The sequence below is a fragment of the Vittaforma corneae genome, assembly GCF_000231115.1.
Source record: "Vittaforma corneae ATCC 50505 unplaced genomic scaffold supercont1.12, whole genome shotgun sequence".
Lineage (NCBI taxonomy): Eukaryota > Fungi > Microsporidia > Nosematidae > Vittaforma > Vittaforma corneae.
The window spans coordinates 1-17,288 of record NW_006889845.1 but is presented as its reverse complement, the minus strand read 5'-3'; the positions used below and the strand labels follow the sequence as shown (position 1 = coordinate 17,288).

Below are 17,288 nucleotides of genomic sequence, written 5' to 3'. Positions count from 1 at the left end.
TAAGAAGTTACAAAAAATAATAAAAATAAAAGCATCGAGGAGAGTTGTTTAATAAATTTGTAAATCGTATAGATATGCAAATTTGCACTTGAATGGCTTAACAAATGTATGCTGATGCTGTCCGAAAGTCTTTTATGTTTTCACAAATATACATCATAAATGCGATAGGTTGTAACATGTCAGACACATATCGGAGATATTCAATGCGACTGCCGTCTAACATACTAAATCGTTGCTTAGTTATTGATTTTTCTATTGGTCTTCAAATTTTCAGATAAAAACTGGTACTCAATCCCATCAAAAACTAAAGAAAAATCCCAGCTTCTTTTTGGATAAAGCTTCATCTGATTTGAACTGAAAATTACACATAATGAATTTTTTCTTTCTTCAACGATTATTCCCTCTTTACCTGCAATTTTGACCTTAGCACCGGTCAACTCAGCCCTGTAAAGAACATCCAAAAAGGCCTTTGGAGAAAGATTTCCCTTCAATTCCTGAACATAGCTGCTATGCATCTTGTTGATCTTGACGAAGTCTTCAAAATTGAATCTATCCTTGCATATCCTTCTAAGGCCCTTTTCGCGTTCTGCTTTTTTGCTCTTAAATGGCTGCGTGTCAAAACGGAGAATTGTGCTTTGGTTTTTAATGGACCCTTGCTTAATTTTTGACTCGAAATGTTGTTCTGCATTAAATGGCATGCACTGTGAGTGGGCAGGCTATTGGTCTGTAAAAATAAAACGAAGAAAACAGTTCTAAAAACAAAATTTAACAATAGAACATTGAAGTACAAAACGCTGGCTGCAGTTAAAACAAAATGCCGCATGGCCAATACTTTCATGCTGTAGATAGTGCCAAATATAATAGGTGAGTTCATCAAAAGACTACCCTAGTACCTCTGTCTACTTATTTCTGCTATTTTTTCAACGTGCTCGTTTGTTGGTGCATTCGCCTCTTGGAGAATACTTCGCAGCCCAAACGAACAGCCAAAGTCCTTTTCGGCCACAACTGAGATTTCTGATGCATCGATAACATCCTTCTCGTAATGCCTCGAAAGGAGGGCAGATCTGTTTATAATATCTGTTATGATTTTCTCAGCGTAGCTCTGTATGCCTTTGACAACATCGTGTTCTGCCTTTTTCCCCGTGATTTTCTGTAACTTTTCTGAGGAAAGGAAGTGATTATCCATGGGCATGATAGCTAGGGTAATGAAGTAAAAGGTAAGTCCCAGAGCTATACCACCAAAATAGTATATAGTTGGCAATTGATGTAAATTAGACGTAAAGCATACTCGAGTTTAATTTTTAAAGATATTTCGTCCGTTTAGTCCGAAAAGCAACTTAACTTAACACATGTGAAATCACAAAATATTATTGACGTATTTTTTTAGTTTGATCAATAGGTTGCATGTCAATCAAAATGTCAATTTATATCATAAATTAATCAAATGAGTATTTTCCAAACATCAATCAATCGTAGAAAAATTGATGCTTATGTAAATAGCATTCATTATATTTTTGCAGAAGTACGTGTTGACTATACTAGGGTGTTAATATAATTGATTGCAAGCAAAATGTCAATTGACTTTAATATATTTTGACAGCAGAGTATAAATTCAATTGAAATACATTGGGGTCAATGCCGCCATTAACAAGCCGAGTCTATTTAATAAATGTAACCCGAAAGAATCTTTGCTTTCTCCACATACTATTCTTTGCATCGCAGCTTCTCCTCAGCATTATACTGATATTTAATCTTCCCTACAGACAGCCGGGGATTAGTGTAGGTAATAAGGATATTAAAAGATACTTTTGGCATCTTGGGATACTCAGGTACATTCGAATATATCTAACTTTGAAGTCTCTTATTACTGCAAATATCTACGGGTATTTTGTTTCCGTCTGTCTAATTTTGCATAATGATTCATTGACCATTCTGATGCATGCGATGGTGACTGGACTGGCGAAGAACCGTAGTTCAATGATTCTGGAGATTGTATTTATGTTATTATGTATTACAGAGCTTGTAGTTTGTATATCCTATCTTATCATTAACAGAGCTGATATAGTGATTCAAAAGTTTAAAAAAACATGCTATAGTCCAAGATTTATGGAATTCTACAAGTGTAAACAGATCATAGACTATCTTTCTGTTGTTGATTTTCTGATCTCAGGTGCGCATGCAGTAGGTAATATTTTTGGAATCACGATTTATATTTCTTTATTTACGATTATTGAGTTTGTATTGTCAAGCTTGTCGCTAATCATGATACAGATTGACTTTAAATTTCAGGAAAAAACATTTAAAAAGTATGTATTGATAGCCATGTGGTTAGATGTAATATTTTCCGTGGTTTCGTTTATTTTTGCCGTTAGCTATGTAAGGCAGCCGTTTAACACATGCAACTTTGTGCTGACTGCATGCGACTTTCTGTTTAAGCTGCTAGTCGATTTGGTACTGTTTTATCACATGTACAGATACAAGAAGCTGGCAGTTTCTCTGGAGTGGCAAAAGCACATAATGAAGCGCAAACCGATATATCTGTAAATAAACATTACTCATGGCAATACATTAATGAAACCAATGCAGTGTAATTGTAAACACAAAATATACTACTGTGCTGTCTTAAATAGCTTTATTAAACCTTAGCGGTTGCTACTTTTGATTTTGATTTGAGTTTATAGTTTGATTTAAGTCTATAGTTTTTAATGGCTGCCGCACAGGTTACAGGATTGTCTGCAGGGCTTTCTGCGGAATTTTTGAGTGGGGAAAATTCATGATTTCTAGGTACGCTCAAAACGCCGTTCTTCGTTGTAAATTCAAAGGAGTCAAATATGAACTTTTCCCTCTTAATTCCATTGGGAGAGGCTGGCTTGACCAACATGCCCTTCTCGTTGGTGAATGGTATTTTTTTAAATGCCTCATGAAGAGGTAGCTTCTGTTCAGAAACTCTTTCTACGAATGCCCTCGTGAAAAGGTGGTTGCAAATATTACCGTAGACGTTATTTCCATTCCTAGCTTTGGCCTCGCTGTACTCTTCTATTTTAATATGCTCACCATCCCTAAAGAATGCACCGACACTTTCGTTTGGCATTGCTTTAACAGCCTTTGAGAGTGTCTCGAAGTTGTACTTGTAAAATGCACCAACATAGACCTCATCAAGGATATTTGCCAGAACATTGTCCACAGAAATAACGTTGAATGCTTCTACCTTAGTTCTCAGCTGGGCCTTCTTAATTGCATCAAAAAAGTCACCATTGCCAACAGGATTCATTATCACCTTTCCGTCTCTACATAAGCTCTGGCGTGTCTTCATATCCAGTGCCTCAATGCCGCTTTGCTTGAATATCTCTATTCCCTTTATAAATGTGTAATTCTTGTTCGCAAAGAACTCCTTCACTTGCTTGTCGGTTGAGTCACTAGTCATTATGAACAAGTAGAGTTCACATTTGTACTTTTCATAAAGACACTGTAGTCTTTTGAGGTGCCATTCGAAGAGAGTAGCTCCCTCTATTTGAAAGAGCCCCTTTGGGTATGTCAGTCCAAGACGTGTTCCCTCGCCTCCACTGAGGATTACTACGCCGAGTTTTCTACCACCTGTCAAAACCTTGACTCCTTCATTAAAAAGTTCCTCACCTTGTTTGTTTAGATTGCCATCCTCATTATAGGGAGAAATGATGTCCTTATCGCTCAAGGGTATCATGGCCCATTGTCCTCGTTTTAATTTAAATAGATAAATTAACCAATCAGAAATAAGGAGAGTTCAAACCACTGGTAATATAGCACTCAAAAATTCATAAGGATATTTGAAAATGTTTTAAACGGGCAAGTACGATGGTAAATAAAGATGTATGAATGTAATGAGCACTATGCGTTATTTGTAAACTTAAAACATTTACGTTGGAATGGGCAAATCGTTTTTGGAATTTTGAAATCTTGCCCCTTACTCCTGCTCCTTTGTGTGAAAAAAGTAAATTTACAAAGTTTTAAGGAATCAAATATGTAGAATAGATGAACTAGCTAGAATTTTCATAGTTTAATAATGTGCAGCCATGGCTGAGTAAAAGCTTGTAACAAGGTGGTGCTATGCTTTGATTCCGAGCTGATATTAACACAAAAGCGTCATATTGAAGCTTAGTATTGTGATATTAATCTAGAACTGATGTTCAAGCATGTATGACACAGAATAACTTTAAAATAATTGTTATAAATTTAATAAACTAATAGGCATCGATATTTAAATTTTTTGCAATGCTAAAAATACACACAGGCCAGTACATATTATCGGATATGTAGATGCTGTATTTGATTTGCATCACACTAATTTGCTGATTTCTCTAAGTTTCCTTGTATGACCCATGTCTAACGAACCACTGAAAGGCAATGTCTTTGTTTTCACAGGAGAAATGTCCATGGACAGAGAAGAGGCAAAGAGCCGAGTCCTTCTTCTCGGTGCAAGGGTCACAACATCTGTGTCGTCCAAGACCACATATCTTATTACTGGGTCTGAGCCAGGGCCCTCGAAGATCGAAAAAGCAAAAGAGCTCGGAACGAAAATATTAAGCGAGGAGAAATTTTTGGAGCTGTTAGACAAATATTCCTTCAAAATGGCCAAGGCCATGCAGACATCAGTCTCATCACCAATGAATACAAAACTAGATGTAAAGACTAACCATAGATCCTGGGCAGAGAAGTACAGGCCTGCAACAGTTGAAGAGATTGTTGGCAATAAGACAGCAATTGAGCAGCTTCGATTATTTATCCAAAACGGCACTGAGTATAAAGCAGCACTACTCAGCGGTCCCCCTGGAGTGGGTAAGACCACTGCAGTCCTTGCAGTATGTAGAGAACAAGGAATAACACCCATTGAATTCAACGCAAGTGATTTGAGAAGTAAAAAGATGCTTGCCGAGACCATATCAAACTGCACTAGTAATCTGTCAATTAGCAAGGATTGGTCTGTCAGTAAAAGTGTGATAGTAATGGACGAGGTGGATGGCATGACTAGTGATAAGGGAGGCATTCCTGAGCTGGTAAGTATTATTAAGAAGACAAAGGTCCCTGTTATCTGCATTTGCAATGACAAAACTCATCAAAAGATGCGAACGCTATCTAGTTATTGCTTAGATATACGTTTTAGGAAGCTGGATCCAAGGACTATCATGCCGAGAATCAAGATCGTTTTGGAAAAAGAAGGCAAAACACTACCAGAGGGAGCCATCAATGAAATAATAATGAATTCAAATGGAGATATCAGGTATATTCTCAACACGATTCAAAGCCTTGTTATGAAACCAGTTTTGAATCTTGATTTTATAAATAAGACGTTAGTCAAAAAGAACATTTTAAAGGGGACCTTTGAAATAGCAGCTGAGCTGTTTCAGAAAAGAGGCATTGCAGAGAAAATAGACTTGTACTTTGAAGACAATAGTCTTATGCCTCTTTTTGTGCAGGAAAACTACCTAAAATGCGCATTTAGGAATCTTAAAGAGATGCTGGCCTCAGCAGAGTCTATCAGCATGTCTGACATAATCGACTCAAGAATTCATGGCACAGAACAAGAGTGGAGTTTAATGCCTTACCACGCATTCTTTAGTTGTGTCTATCCTCTTCATGGCAGACTGATGCACAAAAGACTCGATTTCCCACTATACTTAGGACAGTATTCTAAATTCGGAAAGAATAATCGGTTATTAACTGAAATATGTTATCACTTTAGACCTAAAGTGACTAGAAAATCGTTTAGACTGTTTGTGGGTGAGCTTATATTCAAAAGATTTACTAATGGACTACAAGAGGGCAATATTGGACAGTCCATTAAGGTCCTAGAAAGCACAGATCTTTTGAAGGAAGATGCAATCAATCTTGGAGAACTGATTGGGTCCAACTCATATCAAAGTATTAGTGCAAAGTATAAAATGGCACTAACACGAGAGTATAATAAGCTGCGAAGAAGACTTCCATATGCAACCGGCTATGCTGAAGGCAGCAAAGATGAAAGTGACGAGGACTATTAGAGTATAAATTTTTAATATTGTAATGATACCGTAACTTTATTCCAACTTAATTTGCTTTGTATAAACAGCCGTTAAATTAATTTTGTTAGTGTGATTTTCCTACATGTTTAGCTCCTCAAATATTACCGTTTATCGGAATATGCAATTTTGTAAACATGAGAGCTTTTCCTTGAGCCCTCATGAAAAACATTGAAGATGAACTAAAAGCATTGAGAGATTCTGAAAACAAGCCACCACCCACTCTTGCAGATCTAGAGAACATAGCCAAGAAGATCTCCAATCCAGATTATTGCAAAGACATTAAGGTAAAATCCTTTGTAACAAGACTTCTTCCAGAATGCTACTCAGCATTCACATTCAATAATCTGGATGTCAAAAATTTCCATGAAGAAACGCTTTTTTTTATTTTCTATGCTCTTCCAGAATCTGAATTACAGGTCAAGGCGTACAACGAGCTTATAATTAAGGGTTTTGCATTTAGCAAAACATTGAATGCCTTTGTTTTTTTTGCAGATCCAAAAATTGCAGATAATAAGAAAAGAAGCATACTTGTCTTTGATCCTTTTTTGTGGGAAAAAGTCTACAGAGAAACTGTATTTGATGAGAAGTTTATCTCAACTCTTGAGCACCTTGTGGAGTGCAAATACGACGAGGAGCCGTGAGCCTGAGTCTAATATCAAAGCCATATCTGCCATGTAAAAAGAAGCTTGCCAGCCAATGCACAGTAGAAAATAAACATTTAACGTAAAACTAATGCTAAATGGATATATTAAATTATAGATATGTTTTATTAATGCCGAGGCTACGGTAGTACTTAAGTTCATATTCCTAATGTTTCAATATTGTCGACGAGCTCGTCTTTACTGTCAAATACACACACTCTATTCAGCATCTCCTTGTCATTGGAAATATCATCAATAAAATACATGTATTCATCATCTACCTCCTTTTCTGACTTTAATGTCCAGTTTCTCTTTGAATTATTAAACACTCGAACAAGAAGAATGTCTGTTCCCAGATCTATATCTGTTGCTAGATTAGACCCCTCAAGGTTATATCCAGCAACCGTGTCATCGTCCTTTATTTTCAGATGCGTTGTTACATCAAAGAATTTTAGGTCGTCTGCTGTGAGTGTGGCTTCGTATAGCTCATTTCCCAGTGGTCTGCAATACACAACCCTGTACTTCTTGAAGTTGCACGATCTCATGAGAATTTTAAACTTGTCTTCGTTGGAGTAGTACTGCTTGGAATAAAGCTTGTTACTCTTTTGTGTAACTGGATCGAAAAATGTAACGGTAGATCCCACCCTTGAAACCAGTGCGAAATTTCCTAGCCCAAGCATATTCCCAGGTCCTAGATAGACCAGATCATCCTTGCAAAACGGCAATATTTCGACGGAAAAGGTAAATTTCTTGTTTGCAGTATTGTTAGACTCATCCTCGCTGATCAGTCTTGAAGAATTAATTACGCGCGTCCCACAGTAGCTTGATAGAAAATCAACCATATGAACGGCGTCCTGGCGATCCAAGTAGTAGAAATCAATACCATCCTTGCGCTCTTTTATATTTGAGGCGGGGAGATGGGCTTTGTGCTTCAAAATTAATTGCTCGATATAAAGAAATGTTCTCTTGTGATGGGGTCTCTGCCTTAGCTGTACTAATGCCTTCCAATACTGCTTTGCCTCTGTTCTCATGCAGTTTGTGCACTGCATATTAGTTACATTGTATCTGAGCATGCAGCTTTGCTCGATGCCATCCTGTGCTACTTTTATTTCAACGATCATTCTCATAGAATGCTCCTCGGTGTAGACGAAGTTGGAATCGACAATATTCAGGCCCTTTAGTGATTTATTGCGTCCAAGCAGGAATATGAGAAGATCCTGTGACCCCCAAGAAAGAACTTTCCAGCCTTTTGATGGAAAGAAATATCGCTTGCATCCTCTGCATGTTTCTATGGCCATTGAGGTCTTTATGCTTCTAGTCACATCTGTCTCATTATTCAAACAGCGAAAGCAGATGCTTCGCATGTTTGGTTCGATTTCTATCCCACACTTACAACAGTGAATCATGGGTCAAAAATTTAAAGCGTTATAAAAACAAATAAAAATGGCAGGCTTTAAATATTTTAAAAATCTACCAGTCTTCATCGCAGTCTTGCTTTAGCCACTGCTGTCAACCAATACCTACAGTAGTCTAGTCTAGTGATAAATTATAGAGGAATACTTTTAATGAAACGCATCAGCCATGCACTCGTAGGTTGTAAACATCTGAAAACTCTTTTGGATCTGTTGTAATACTTAAAATATTCATAATAAAGTCAAAATTGTCGAAATTTGATACTTCACTAACTGTTTTCTTCATATCAGCACTCATAGGGCTTTTCACAAAGTACTCTATAAACTCAGTCACGTTTTCATCACTACTCGGCATGACTGTAAAAAAGTGGTCATTTATACATTTGCGTATATCATCCCTAAAACCAGACCCACATGCCACTATTTTCAAACTTGAATAAACACTTGCTTTGGAAACCTGGGCAAGAGCAGCCAAGCTTGCTTTGGAAAGCAGATGTGCCGAGTCAATAAGAACACAACTATCAACGAATCGCGCTATTCCCATCTGTACATACGAGTTGACAACCTCATCGACATGCCTACGACTAAACATTGAAATGTTATCATTATACTTGTTGAACGCGTAATCAAAATCATACAGCGACAGCACTATCTCCCTTTCCTTTATCGTATGCACCCCGCATTTTGACAACTGAACATATCGATCACCCTCAAGATCATACTCGTCAGCCTTGGTTTCACTCCTTCCCAGTCTTTTTATTATACCAATGTTAGGTTCAATATAAACTGCATCTCCAAGATTGATATTTGAAACAACAGAAATGAGATTTTTAGATAAGCTCAGCTGCTTTGTTGCCTTCGCAGTTCTAAGCGAAAGCTCAATCTTTAGTGGAGTCCCTTCTTCATCCTTGTCTATTTTAATATCCGCAACCTCCCCCTCGTATACGTCGCACGCTAGATTTTATTGAAATTAAAACATTTTTCCTAATGAGATTTGTGATGTTTGGAACTAGGATGGCATCGTAGCTGTTTATGGAGCAGTTTACAGATTTTCTGATCACCTCACATGCCGCCTTCCGAATGAGCGAATGCTCGTTTATGACACAAAGAAGGGGAATGTTCTTGTTGCTTAAGAATTCCTTAACTGCGCTTAAAAACCTAGCATTGTTCCTAAACGGAGGCATTCTCTTGTCCAGGCTGATCAAGTCATTTTCTACAGAATCTTTTTCTGCGTCTTCTACCATTTTCTCGGGGCACTGAGTGAGAAACTAAAGCGTAGACGGTATGAATATCATCCAATTGAAAAACATCACTCCAGTCCGAGTGGCCTAATGGCAAGGCGTAGCTCTCCTAAAGCTGAGATTGCGGGTTCGAGTCCCGTCTCGGACGATGGTGTCTTTTTACTATATGCATGAGTTGCTTGTATTTTATGCTGCGACATTGAACTGCTACGCTATAAGTACATTATCCATTGAAACATAATATTAAACACCACTTGCTTGAAAGTGTTGTGATTTAATCATAAAAGCCAAGCGGAACATAGTCAAACTCTGCATTGAGGATATCTTTTAATACTGCTTCTCTCTTCTCTTCATGAACTTCGCACGGGATTATCGCGTTGCTCCACGCTTTAATTGATTTATCTAAACTCATACCAGTTTCTTTTTTATTTGCATCGAGTTTAAGGACAAGCCCTTTGATGAGTCTGAAAACGGTCCTATTCATCATAATGAACGGGAGTCTTTCCATGAAAAACAGCCTGTCATTTCGGTTTGAGTCACTTTGGTACAGCTCATTTAGTCTTCCAACAATTTGTGCATCGAAGAACTTGATGTGATTTTTGATATATGTCTTGGATGCGGAAGCTAAGGCATGGATGTCCATATCGTCCTTGTACTTTTGCTCCTTGCATTTAATAATATTGCTTAGGTAAGCTTCCTTTTTCTCATCTGAGCCATTGCAATCAAATAGTCCTTTTGCCTTTGTCTTTCTGTCTAGAAATTCAAGATTGTAGAGTAGTGTAGCAGAGGGTGCATGCGTATGAATTCTCTCAAATTGCTTTACCAACCATCGGCAGAATACGGAGCATGGATAGCTGTATGTTCTTTCATCCTCAAACAGTGATGACCTAAGGTTGTTTTTAAGATATTCTTTTTCATTATCCACTAAAGACTCAAACAAGATGCGATCCCCGCCATTCTTGCCACTATCCAAATTAGCTTTACTGCTCTTAGTGTTTTCACTAGTCTTACTTTGAACTGAGTTGTCTGCTTCGCTTGCCATGGTGTTATTTGTACAAATTTATTTATATTTTTATGTTTCAGGCTAAAATATGAAGTTAGCTGTTGATAGAATAGAAAAGAGACGCAAAGGGCATATATTAAAATATATAGATCCAGAAGTCCACGCTGCACCCTTTCAATTGATGATATAAAATACCAATAGATAAGTCTTAAAACTAAGAACGGCATTTATTTTCTAAGATCAAACTCTTTTGGCTTCTTTTGATACAAGTAGTACGCAAGACTTAGGATTGCTGCTACACCTAGAATGACGATATACACACTTCTGCCGCCTCTTTCACCCTTTGCAGGCATCTTCTTACCAGACGAGGGGAATGAGTTGGTGATAATCCGCTCGAGAACTAAGGTGCAAGTAGATGCGCCTGAATAGGATGTTACGGCAAGGTATGATTCGCGTGGTACTTTTGCAGCTCCTGTGTATAGAATGTGCTCTTTTGCATTGTGCAGAAACTTGATAGTCAAGGTACCTGCTCTTCTCGTAAATACTAGTTTATAGGAATCCTCTGCTGAGTATTTGATCGGTATCCCACTCTTTCTGGTATTTGCACTATCGACAAACTTAATATAGGGCGAGTTTTCAATGTCGATCACTGCACCAAATCCACTGAAATTCTGGTTTCTGCCGTAAAATCTCGGCTCGTTAATTACTTGATCACTAATCCAGAAGCCAAATCCAGCACCTTTTCCGCCTTTGGAGACATTGCTTATACTGAAATCAAAGGTGATTTCGTATTCTCTGGGCATGAATTTATTCTTCGAAACTATGGCCGCAAAGCTATCTGCCGCCTTGTATCCAAGCTGTGTGCAGTCCCTTCTAGACCGCGTCTTGTTAACATATTCATTGAAGAAATCAAAGAAGTCTTCTCTTCCATTTGCACCAACGTGTGGAGGAATCAAAGAAAACATGTCAATAAACTTAGCTTGTGGTTGTTGGAGTGGCTCTCTGGCAAGCGCTTCTCCAGCTAGCAATATTCCCTTGATTATTAGCATTCCTTTAGCTAAAAGCATGCCTCTAGCAAATCTTTGAAGCAAGGAAGCAGGAAACATAAGGGCTCTGGAAAGTCCAAATGAAACAAAACGCCTATTTATAAATTTTCAAGCAAAGAAGCAGCAACAACGCCAATATAGTAAGGTATATATGCTAGTGTTATTCATTCTACTAATACTGTTCTTTGTTGTAAAAAATATTTTTAATACATTTTTCTGATCCTTAAATGCTCAACAAACAAACCACACATGAATCGATCATTGCTATTTTGAGTATTATGTCAAGGATACTTGTACTATTGCTGGGAAAAGTGGTCTCCTGTTATTTTCAGCGCTTTGACTTAAGCACTTCCCTTTCTCCAATCAAATCTCCCTTCAAATACCTTGAAAGTTGGGATACAACTCACTTTATTAACATTTCTAATCATGGATACTCACATGAGCATAGCTTGCCTTTCTTTCCTCTTGTTCCTTTGATTGTTAGAACCTTAAACTTCTCTGACTACCTTACGACGGCAGTCATTCTCAGCAATATTGCCTTTATTTTCTCTTCTCTCATTTTCTATAAGCTCTCTTTACTTTATTTTGACGAAAGATTCTCCCTTATTTCCACCATCTTTTTCATATGCAATCCAGCTTCAATCATCTATTCGGCATACTATACAGAAAGCATCTTTACTCTCATTTTTCTACTTGCTCTATTTTATACTATCAAAGGAAAGCTTTTCAGAGCATCGGTGCTTTTTGCAGTCTCGACGTTTTGCAGGTCAAATGCCATTTTCTTCGTTCTCTTCCACAAGATTCTCTATGCCCCGATCATTTTGCTGCCTTTTGGTCTTTTTCAGCTTTATTCGTTGCTTCTAATAGCCAGGCACAATGCTTCGTTTCGGGTCTTCATACCCTATTCGATGATTCAAAGCAAATACTGGGACCAGGGCTTTCTTAGATTCATCAGGATACGACACACGCCAAATATCCTTATTGGGCTGCCTGTTATTCTTATTTCCTCTTTTTTTCTCTTCCAGTACTTCAGCCTTTCGTTCAAAAGGAATAGTAAAAAGAGGATGGTAGAAAACTGTCGGGAAACAACCGTCTCTGACAAGGAGAACGATAGAAATTCAAGCTTAAAGCGTAAAGCAACAAAGGGTCCTGTCGATGATATTGTACATTTCTACGATGTGAAGGTTAATTTAAGATATGAAAAGGGCGAATTTGCTGATAAAATCAGGTATAAACCGTCTACTTTATCAAATGCGATATTTCTTGTAAATCAAGTGCTGAACTATGAACCGCTGCATTTTAATGGGTCCTGCATTCTAAAGCTAGCCCTGATTCTTCTATTCCAGGTTTTAATGCTGGTATTTTTTGTTCACTGGAATATTGCAATGAGATTTATAGCGTACAATCCCTTCATATACTGGTCCTGTGCATACCACACCTTGAAGTATCACAGAACAAGATTGTTTAACTTTACATGTACCTTCTTTGCAGTGTATGGAATATTGTACATTATAATGTTTAGCTGCTTTTATCCACCACCGTAAATAAATTAGTTTAATACTGTATTGTGGAGATATCCAAGTTAAGACTCGGTACGATTAAGCAGAATTTATTCTATTCTTTCTTGTGGGATACGTCTTCATCTCCCCACGAGTGCAATGGCACAAAACTCTCAAAGAACCCGCATTCGGCAAAGAGGTTAGGCAGGAGCCAAAGCCCAGAGGAATATATGAGATATGTGATGGCAAATACGACCAATCGAACAAAGGCTATAAAAAGAAGCAGTATTAAAAGACCTAGAATGACGTACTGCACATATTTTCCAATTACTCTAAGCCATGGGGGCCATATTCTGTACATTACCAAGCCAAGAACAACAGCAACACACAGCATACTTATGGCCAAAGCCCTATAGTCATACCGCTCTTCTGTCCACATGTAGTAGTCGGATGCATTCACTGTTTTGCTTATGGCAAGGTCTACCAAGTTCGGGTTTTTTTCATTGAGGCGTACTCTAACAATCTTGTAAGCTTCTAAAAGTTTCTGAATTTCAGACTTTATTGTTTGTGTGTCCATTCCACACTTTGAAAGTGTCACAACACAATCCACTGCTTTTATAACATTCACTCTCTTCATGTTTCTGAATATCTTCTCTTCTGTGTCGATTCCTCTTAAAATTTTCTCAGTGTTTATAGCCATTATTTAGGGTGAGGATTTGCTTTTTAACATGGAGCCATGTTTTAATATTGATTGGATTTAAATAGCTGTCAAGATAAAAAGAGTAAAATGAAAATGGTGTCACTATCAAATAGCTATACAATAATAACGTGATTTTTCAAATTTCTTAAGCACTGTATATAGAAATTAGACCACGAGCCAATAGATTTTAATTATCAGATGTATTGACTTCTTCATAGTGATGCTTTTCAATAGCTTTAACAGCAATGGAAGTATATAAGTATGACATTACAATAAAGAATGTCCTAGCTAACAACTCAACAAAGAAGTAGAGGATCTTATCTGAATCATAGACAACGGCTGATTGCTTGAAAATGCTAATGTAGCTACCACAGACTAGAGCTTCAAAAGCTATAGATATTATCCATAGAATTGAGATAAATCCTGGCTTAGGATTTGGTGTGCTATTATACCGCTCGGGATACATGTAGTCGCAACACATGTAGTACACCATTGTAGTCAGCGTTGATATAAGCAATATTAAACTATAGCCTGCTCCAGCATATAAAAAGGGTGCATAGTCATATATTAAATAGTTTTTCTTCCAGTACAGAATAACAGCTGCACAGCTTGCCCCAATCATTACTGCGTTGAGTGCATAGACAAATATACTCGACTGCATAGTGTTTTTACTACCAACTGGTGCAAGCAGAGTGGTTCTCTTTCTCACATACGCAATAATCGTGCAAATTAGTTGGAGAATAGCAAAGATTACCATGAACATGAGGAAGAACCAAATTGCAGCGATTCCCCACTCACAGCTGACCGTAAAGAATTTTTCAATGGCATTTTGGACTCTACAATTCGGATCACAGTCGAGAACGGAAAAATCTACACTGAACTCATTTCCGATCGATTGTCCAGACGTGAGATTTTGGCTTGAAGCAGTTGTAGCGGCATCGCTTTGATTAGAAGTCATGCTGGGGTCAAAAATTTTAGATCAGATCAATCAGTTAAAAAATTTTTTTGATGGTATCTAAGTACTATAATTTACGCCAGGATAATTTTGGACGAAGCATTACTTCAATCCACATATGAGATCAAAAATGATCCAAAAAATCCTTGCTGTAACAATGCAAAATGCATAAGAATCCCGCATTTGCAGTCTTGTATATTCTTGTACTGAATGCCATGCACACTCTTCTTGGATAGGTTGTAGACGTTATATTCCTGGAAAGTATGCAAATTGCGCATCATTGATAGGAGTGGGCTATAACCATGTTTTAGTAAGGAAAAGCAGTTTTATTTGTAAAGGTACTGTATTGTATGAGCAGACTTGTGTAGCAATGCACAATTATTCTGTGTATTATCAGCAGTGGCAGTTCTCTCAACTAGGACATGCATAATCTAGTTATTAATATAAATAGTACGTGGATAATGTAATGACATAGTGCATATGGGCTAGCAATGTATAAACAATACACTCGTGTTCTATTTTAATCATATGTTGTTCATTCGAGCGTATGCGTGATGTAATTAACTATCAATATACCGAAAGGAAGTGGTTTGAGTTTAAGAATGACAATGAGCGACTCTCAAAGATAAAGATTGCAAAATGTCAGGGGAGAAATGTTATAAAAATAAAGCAAAAGAGACCATGAATATGAGCATTATATTTATATACCATTTGCTAATGGGCTAGGACAAATGAGGAATATTTGATTAGCTGTTAATTTTTGAAAGGTTGATCTAGCTATCATATCAATGCTAGAATAGCAGTTTGATGCTAAGTTGGTCACAAGTCGAGATTGTAGTTTTGGCAATGAGCTGTGCTTCATAGACTATTCCAGTGCCAACTTATTCAAAGATTCACATTTAATAGAATCTGGAGTGATTGCACAAAGAAGGGATTGGCATAACATATTTGACACCTGTCAATATATTATTTTCAATCCCAGTCTTTGAATGATATAATTTACTTACAAGGATTTGCCAGCACAGTTAATGTTGTGTGTTGACAGCAATTATCGTCTCGTTTGTAAGATTATAACTGATTTTTCTGTCAAATTTGACTATTTAAAAATTTTTAATCCATACATCTTAATGAATATTGCACAGATGAGAAAGACATACAAGGCAATTTGTAGTTTAGTTGTATTCATGGAAGCTACACTCCACAGCTCAGACAGTGATAAAGATACAGCTTCAGACGATCATCAAGTAGCTATTGGAGGCTCTGTGAATAGGCCACAGACAGTGCATTCCTCACACTATAGCTTTGAAAGGTATCCTGAGAATGAAACTAAAGTATCTATACCTTTCCAAGGCATTACATCTATTGACAGTAATATTAAGAGACTAGTGAAACTAAAGAAACTATATCTCTGGAATAACAACCTAAAGTCATTACCACCAGAGATAGGAGATCTGGTGAATCTAAAGACATTGCATCTCGATAATAACAATCTTAAGACATTACCATCTGAGATAAGAAGACTGGTGAGTTTACGAAAACTATATCTTAGTGATAACAATTTCAAGACATTGCCAGTTGAGATAGGAGAACTAAAGAATCTACAAGAGCTGAGTCTTAGTGGTAACAAGCTCAAGGCATTATCAGCCGAGATAGGAAAACTGGTGAATTTACAAGACTTGAACCTCAATGGTAACGAATTTGAATTATTACCAGCTGAAATAGGAAAATTAGAAAATCTAAACGTGTTGTACTTCCGTAGTAACAAGCTAACGACATTACCAGCAGAAATAAGAGAGTTGAAGAATCTACAGTATCTATATCTCGATTATAACAAGCTTGAAACACTACCATCCGACATAGGAGAATTGAAAAATCTACAGTATCTACATTTCAATTGCAACAAGCTGAAGTCATTACCATCTGAGATAGGAGAGCTGAAGAATCTACAGTATTTGGATCTTAGAAATAACAAACTCAAGATACTACCATCTGAGATAGGAAAGTTGAAGAATCTACTATACTTGGTTCTTAATAATAATGAACTCACAACACTACCATCTGAGATAGGAGAGCTGGAGAATCTAGGAGAACTGGATCTCAGTGGTAATAATCTCGAGACATTGCCAAACACAATAAGAAAGTTATCAGGCTCATTGCAATTGTTGTATTTAAGAGGCAATAACATTTCAGAGATAGGAGAAAAGGGAAGGACTTTAGGTAAGAAAGAACTGAGGGGGATATTTGGAGATTGTGTCAAGCTTGATGAGGATGTCCCGCAAGGACTATGTGGATGTTTATTACAATAAATTGGTTCGCAAACTTGATGTAGTTGTATTCTCTTTCCATGCTCCGGATGTGAAGGACTATTTAGGGTTTTTATTTCCCATCTGTAAGCAGCCTCTTCTCCAGGATACAGCATGGCGTTTTAGGTGGGATTCAGTACATACTGTTTAGATGTATCGTTAAGTGCACTACAGATGTTGGATATTGCTGAAAAGTACGGCCACAGATGCTCCAGCTCCATATCTGCATGCCTGGATCCTTGGCCAGCTGAGGAGAGTGTGTGACGAGAGACTTGGTGTGGTAGGAACAACCAAGAGGACATGCAAGATGCATGAGGGTTTTTGAGACATATAAATGGCTATGGATTGGTACAGCCCTTATGCAATGACCAATCCTGAGAAAAGGCTATTTGAGTGCTGTAGCTAGGGTTTGTCTATTATGAGGTGCACAAATGTTATACCACTTCACCACTC

At 37.5% G+C, this 17,288-nt stretch overlaps 15 protein-coding genes and 1 non-coding gene across 16 annotated transcripts; 6 read left to right on the top strand and 10 right to left on the bottom strand.

Annotated features, from left to right (window-relative positions):
* Positions 1-236: 236 nt before the first annotated feature.
* Positions 237-698, bottom strand: VICG_01343 (uncharacterized protein; the record flags this gene model as incomplete). Its single annotated transcript, XM_007604727.1, has 1 exon — positions 237-698. The coding sequence occupies one exon, from the start codon at positions 696-698 to the stop codon at positions 237-239; it is 462 nt and encodes a 153-aa protein (XP_007604789.1).
* A 188-nt stretch (positions 699-886) lies between these two features.
* VICG_01342 (uncharacterized protein) lies at positions 887-1,192 on the bottom strand (the record flags this gene model as incomplete). Its single annotated transcript, XM_007604726.1, has 1 exon — positions 887-1,192. The coding sequence occupies one exon, from the start codon at positions 1,190-1,192 to the stop codon at positions 887-889; it is 306 nt and encodes a 101-aa protein (XP_007604788.1).
* Positions 1,193-1,635: 443 nt separating this feature from the next.
* Positions 1,636-2,544, top strand: VICG_01341 (uncharacterized protein; the record flags this gene model as incomplete). Its single annotated transcript, XM_007604725.1, has 1 exon — positions 1,636-2,544. The coding sequence occupies one exon, from the start codon at positions 1,636-1,638 to the stop codon at positions 2,542-2,544; it is 909 nt and encodes a 302-aa protein (XP_007604787.1).
* A 91-nt stretch (positions 2,545-2,635) lies between these two features.
* On the bottom strand, positions 2,636-3,700 carry VICG_01340 (uncharacterized protein; the record flags this gene model as incomplete). The annotated part of the gene is made up of 1 exon (XM_007604724.1): positions 2,636-3,700. One exon carries the CDS (start codon positions 3,698-3,700, stop codon positions 2,636-2,638), a length of 1,065 nt encoding a protein of 354 aa, XP_007604786.1.
* A 655-nt stretch (positions 3,701-4,355) lies between these two features.
* On the top strand, positions 4,356-6,014 carry VICG_01339 (uncharacterized protein; the record flags this gene model as incomplete). Its single annotated transcript, XM_007604723.1, has 1 exon — positions 4,356-6,014. One exon carries the CDS (start codon positions 4,356-4,358, stop codon positions 6,012-6,014), a length of 1,659 nt encoding a protein of 552 aa, XP_007604785.1.
* A 179-nt stretch (positions 6,015-6,193) lies between these two features.
* VICG_01338 (uncharacterized protein) lies at positions 6,194-6,676 on the top strand (the record flags this gene model as incomplete). Its single annotated transcript, XM_007604722.1, has 1 exon — positions 6,194-6,676. The coding sequence occupies one exon, from the start codon at positions 6,194-6,196 to the stop codon at positions 6,674-6,676; it is 483 nt and encodes a 160-aa protein (XP_007604784.1).
* A 158-nt stretch (positions 6,677-6,834) lies between these two features.
* VICG_01337 (uncharacterized protein) lies at positions 6,835-8,082 on the bottom strand (the record flags this gene model as incomplete). The annotated part of the gene is made up of 1 exon (XM_007604721.1): positions 6,835-8,082. The coding sequence occupies one exon, from the start codon at positions 8,080-8,082 to the stop codon at positions 6,835-6,837; it is 1,248 nt and encodes a 415-aa protein (XP_007604783.1).
* A 169-nt stretch (positions 8,083-8,251) lies between these two features.
* Positions 8,252-8,779, bottom strand: VICG_01336 (uncharacterized protein; the record flags this gene model as incomplete). Its single annotated transcript, XM_007604720.1, has 1 exon — positions 8,252-8,779. One exon carries the CDS (start codon positions 8,777-8,779, stop codon positions 8,252-8,254), a length of 528 nt encoding a protein of 175 aa, XP_007604782.1.
* Positions 8,780-9,005: 226 nt separating this feature from the next.
* VICG_01335 (uncharacterized protein) lies at positions 9,006-9,332 on the bottom strand (the record flags this gene model as incomplete). The annotated part of the gene is made up of 1 exon (XM_007604719.1): positions 9,006-9,332. The coding sequence occupies one exon, from the start codon at positions 9,330-9,332 to the stop codon at positions 9,006-9,008; it is 327 nt and encodes a 108-aa protein (XP_007604781.1).
* A 73-nt stretch (positions 9,333-9,405) lies between these two features.
* On the top strand, positions 9,406-9,477 carry VICG_02273. The gene has a single exon. It is a non-coding gene; the product is annotated as a tRNA-Arg (tRNA).
* A 126-nt stretch (positions 9,478-9,603) lies between these two features.
* Positions 9,604-10,371, bottom strand: VICG_01334 (uncharacterized protein; the record flags this gene model as incomplete). The annotated part of the gene is made up of 1 exon (XM_007604718.1): positions 9,604-10,371. The coding sequence occupies one exon, from the start codon at positions 10,369-10,371 to the stop codon at positions 9,604-9,606; it is 768 nt and encodes a 255-aa protein (XP_007604780.1).
* Positions 10,372-10,559: 188 nt separating this feature from the next.
* Positions 10,560-11,399, bottom strand: VICG_01333 (uncharacterized protein; the record flags this gene model as incomplete). The annotated part of the gene is made up of 1 exon (XM_007604717.1): positions 10,560-11,399. The coding sequence occupies one exon, from the start codon at positions 11,397-11,399 to the stop codon at positions 10,560-10,562; it is 840 nt and encodes a 279-aa protein (XP_007604779.1).
* A 206-nt stretch (positions 11,400-11,605) lies between these two features.
* On the top strand, positions 11,606-12,922 carry VICG_01332 (uncharacterized protein; the record flags this gene model as incomplete). The annotated part of the gene is made up of 1 exon (XM_007604716.1): positions 11,606-12,922. The coding sequence occupies one exon, from the start codon at positions 11,606-11,608 to the stop codon at positions 12,920-12,922; it is 1,317 nt and encodes a 438-aa protein (XP_007604778.1).
* Positions 12,923-12,992: 70 nt separating this feature from the next.
* On the bottom strand, positions 12,993-13,577 carry VICG_01331 (uncharacterized protein; the record flags this gene model as incomplete). Its single annotated transcript, XM_007604715.1, has 1 exon — positions 12,993-13,577. One exon carries the CDS (start codon positions 13,575-13,577, stop codon positions 12,993-12,995), a length of 585 nt encoding a protein of 194 aa, XP_007604777.1.
* A 187-nt stretch (positions 13,578-13,764) lies between these two features.
* VICG_01330 (uncharacterized protein) lies at positions 13,765-14,535 on the bottom strand (the record flags this gene model as incomplete). The annotated part of the gene is made up of 1 exon (XM_007604714.1): positions 13,765-14,535. One exon carries the CDS (start codon positions 14,533-14,535, stop codon positions 13,765-13,767), a length of 771 nt encoding a protein of 256 aa, XP_007604776.1.
* A 1,025-nt stretch (positions 14,536-15,560) lies between these two features.
* VICG_01329 (uncharacterized protein) lies at positions 15,561-16,838 on the top strand (the record flags this gene model as incomplete). The annotated part of the gene is made up of 1 exon (XM_007604713.1): positions 15,561-16,838. One exon carries the CDS (start codon positions 15,561-15,563, stop codon positions 16,836-16,838), a length of 1,278 nt encoding a protein of 425 aa, XP_007604775.1.
* Between the last annotated feature and the right edge of the window lie 450 nt (positions 16,839-17,288).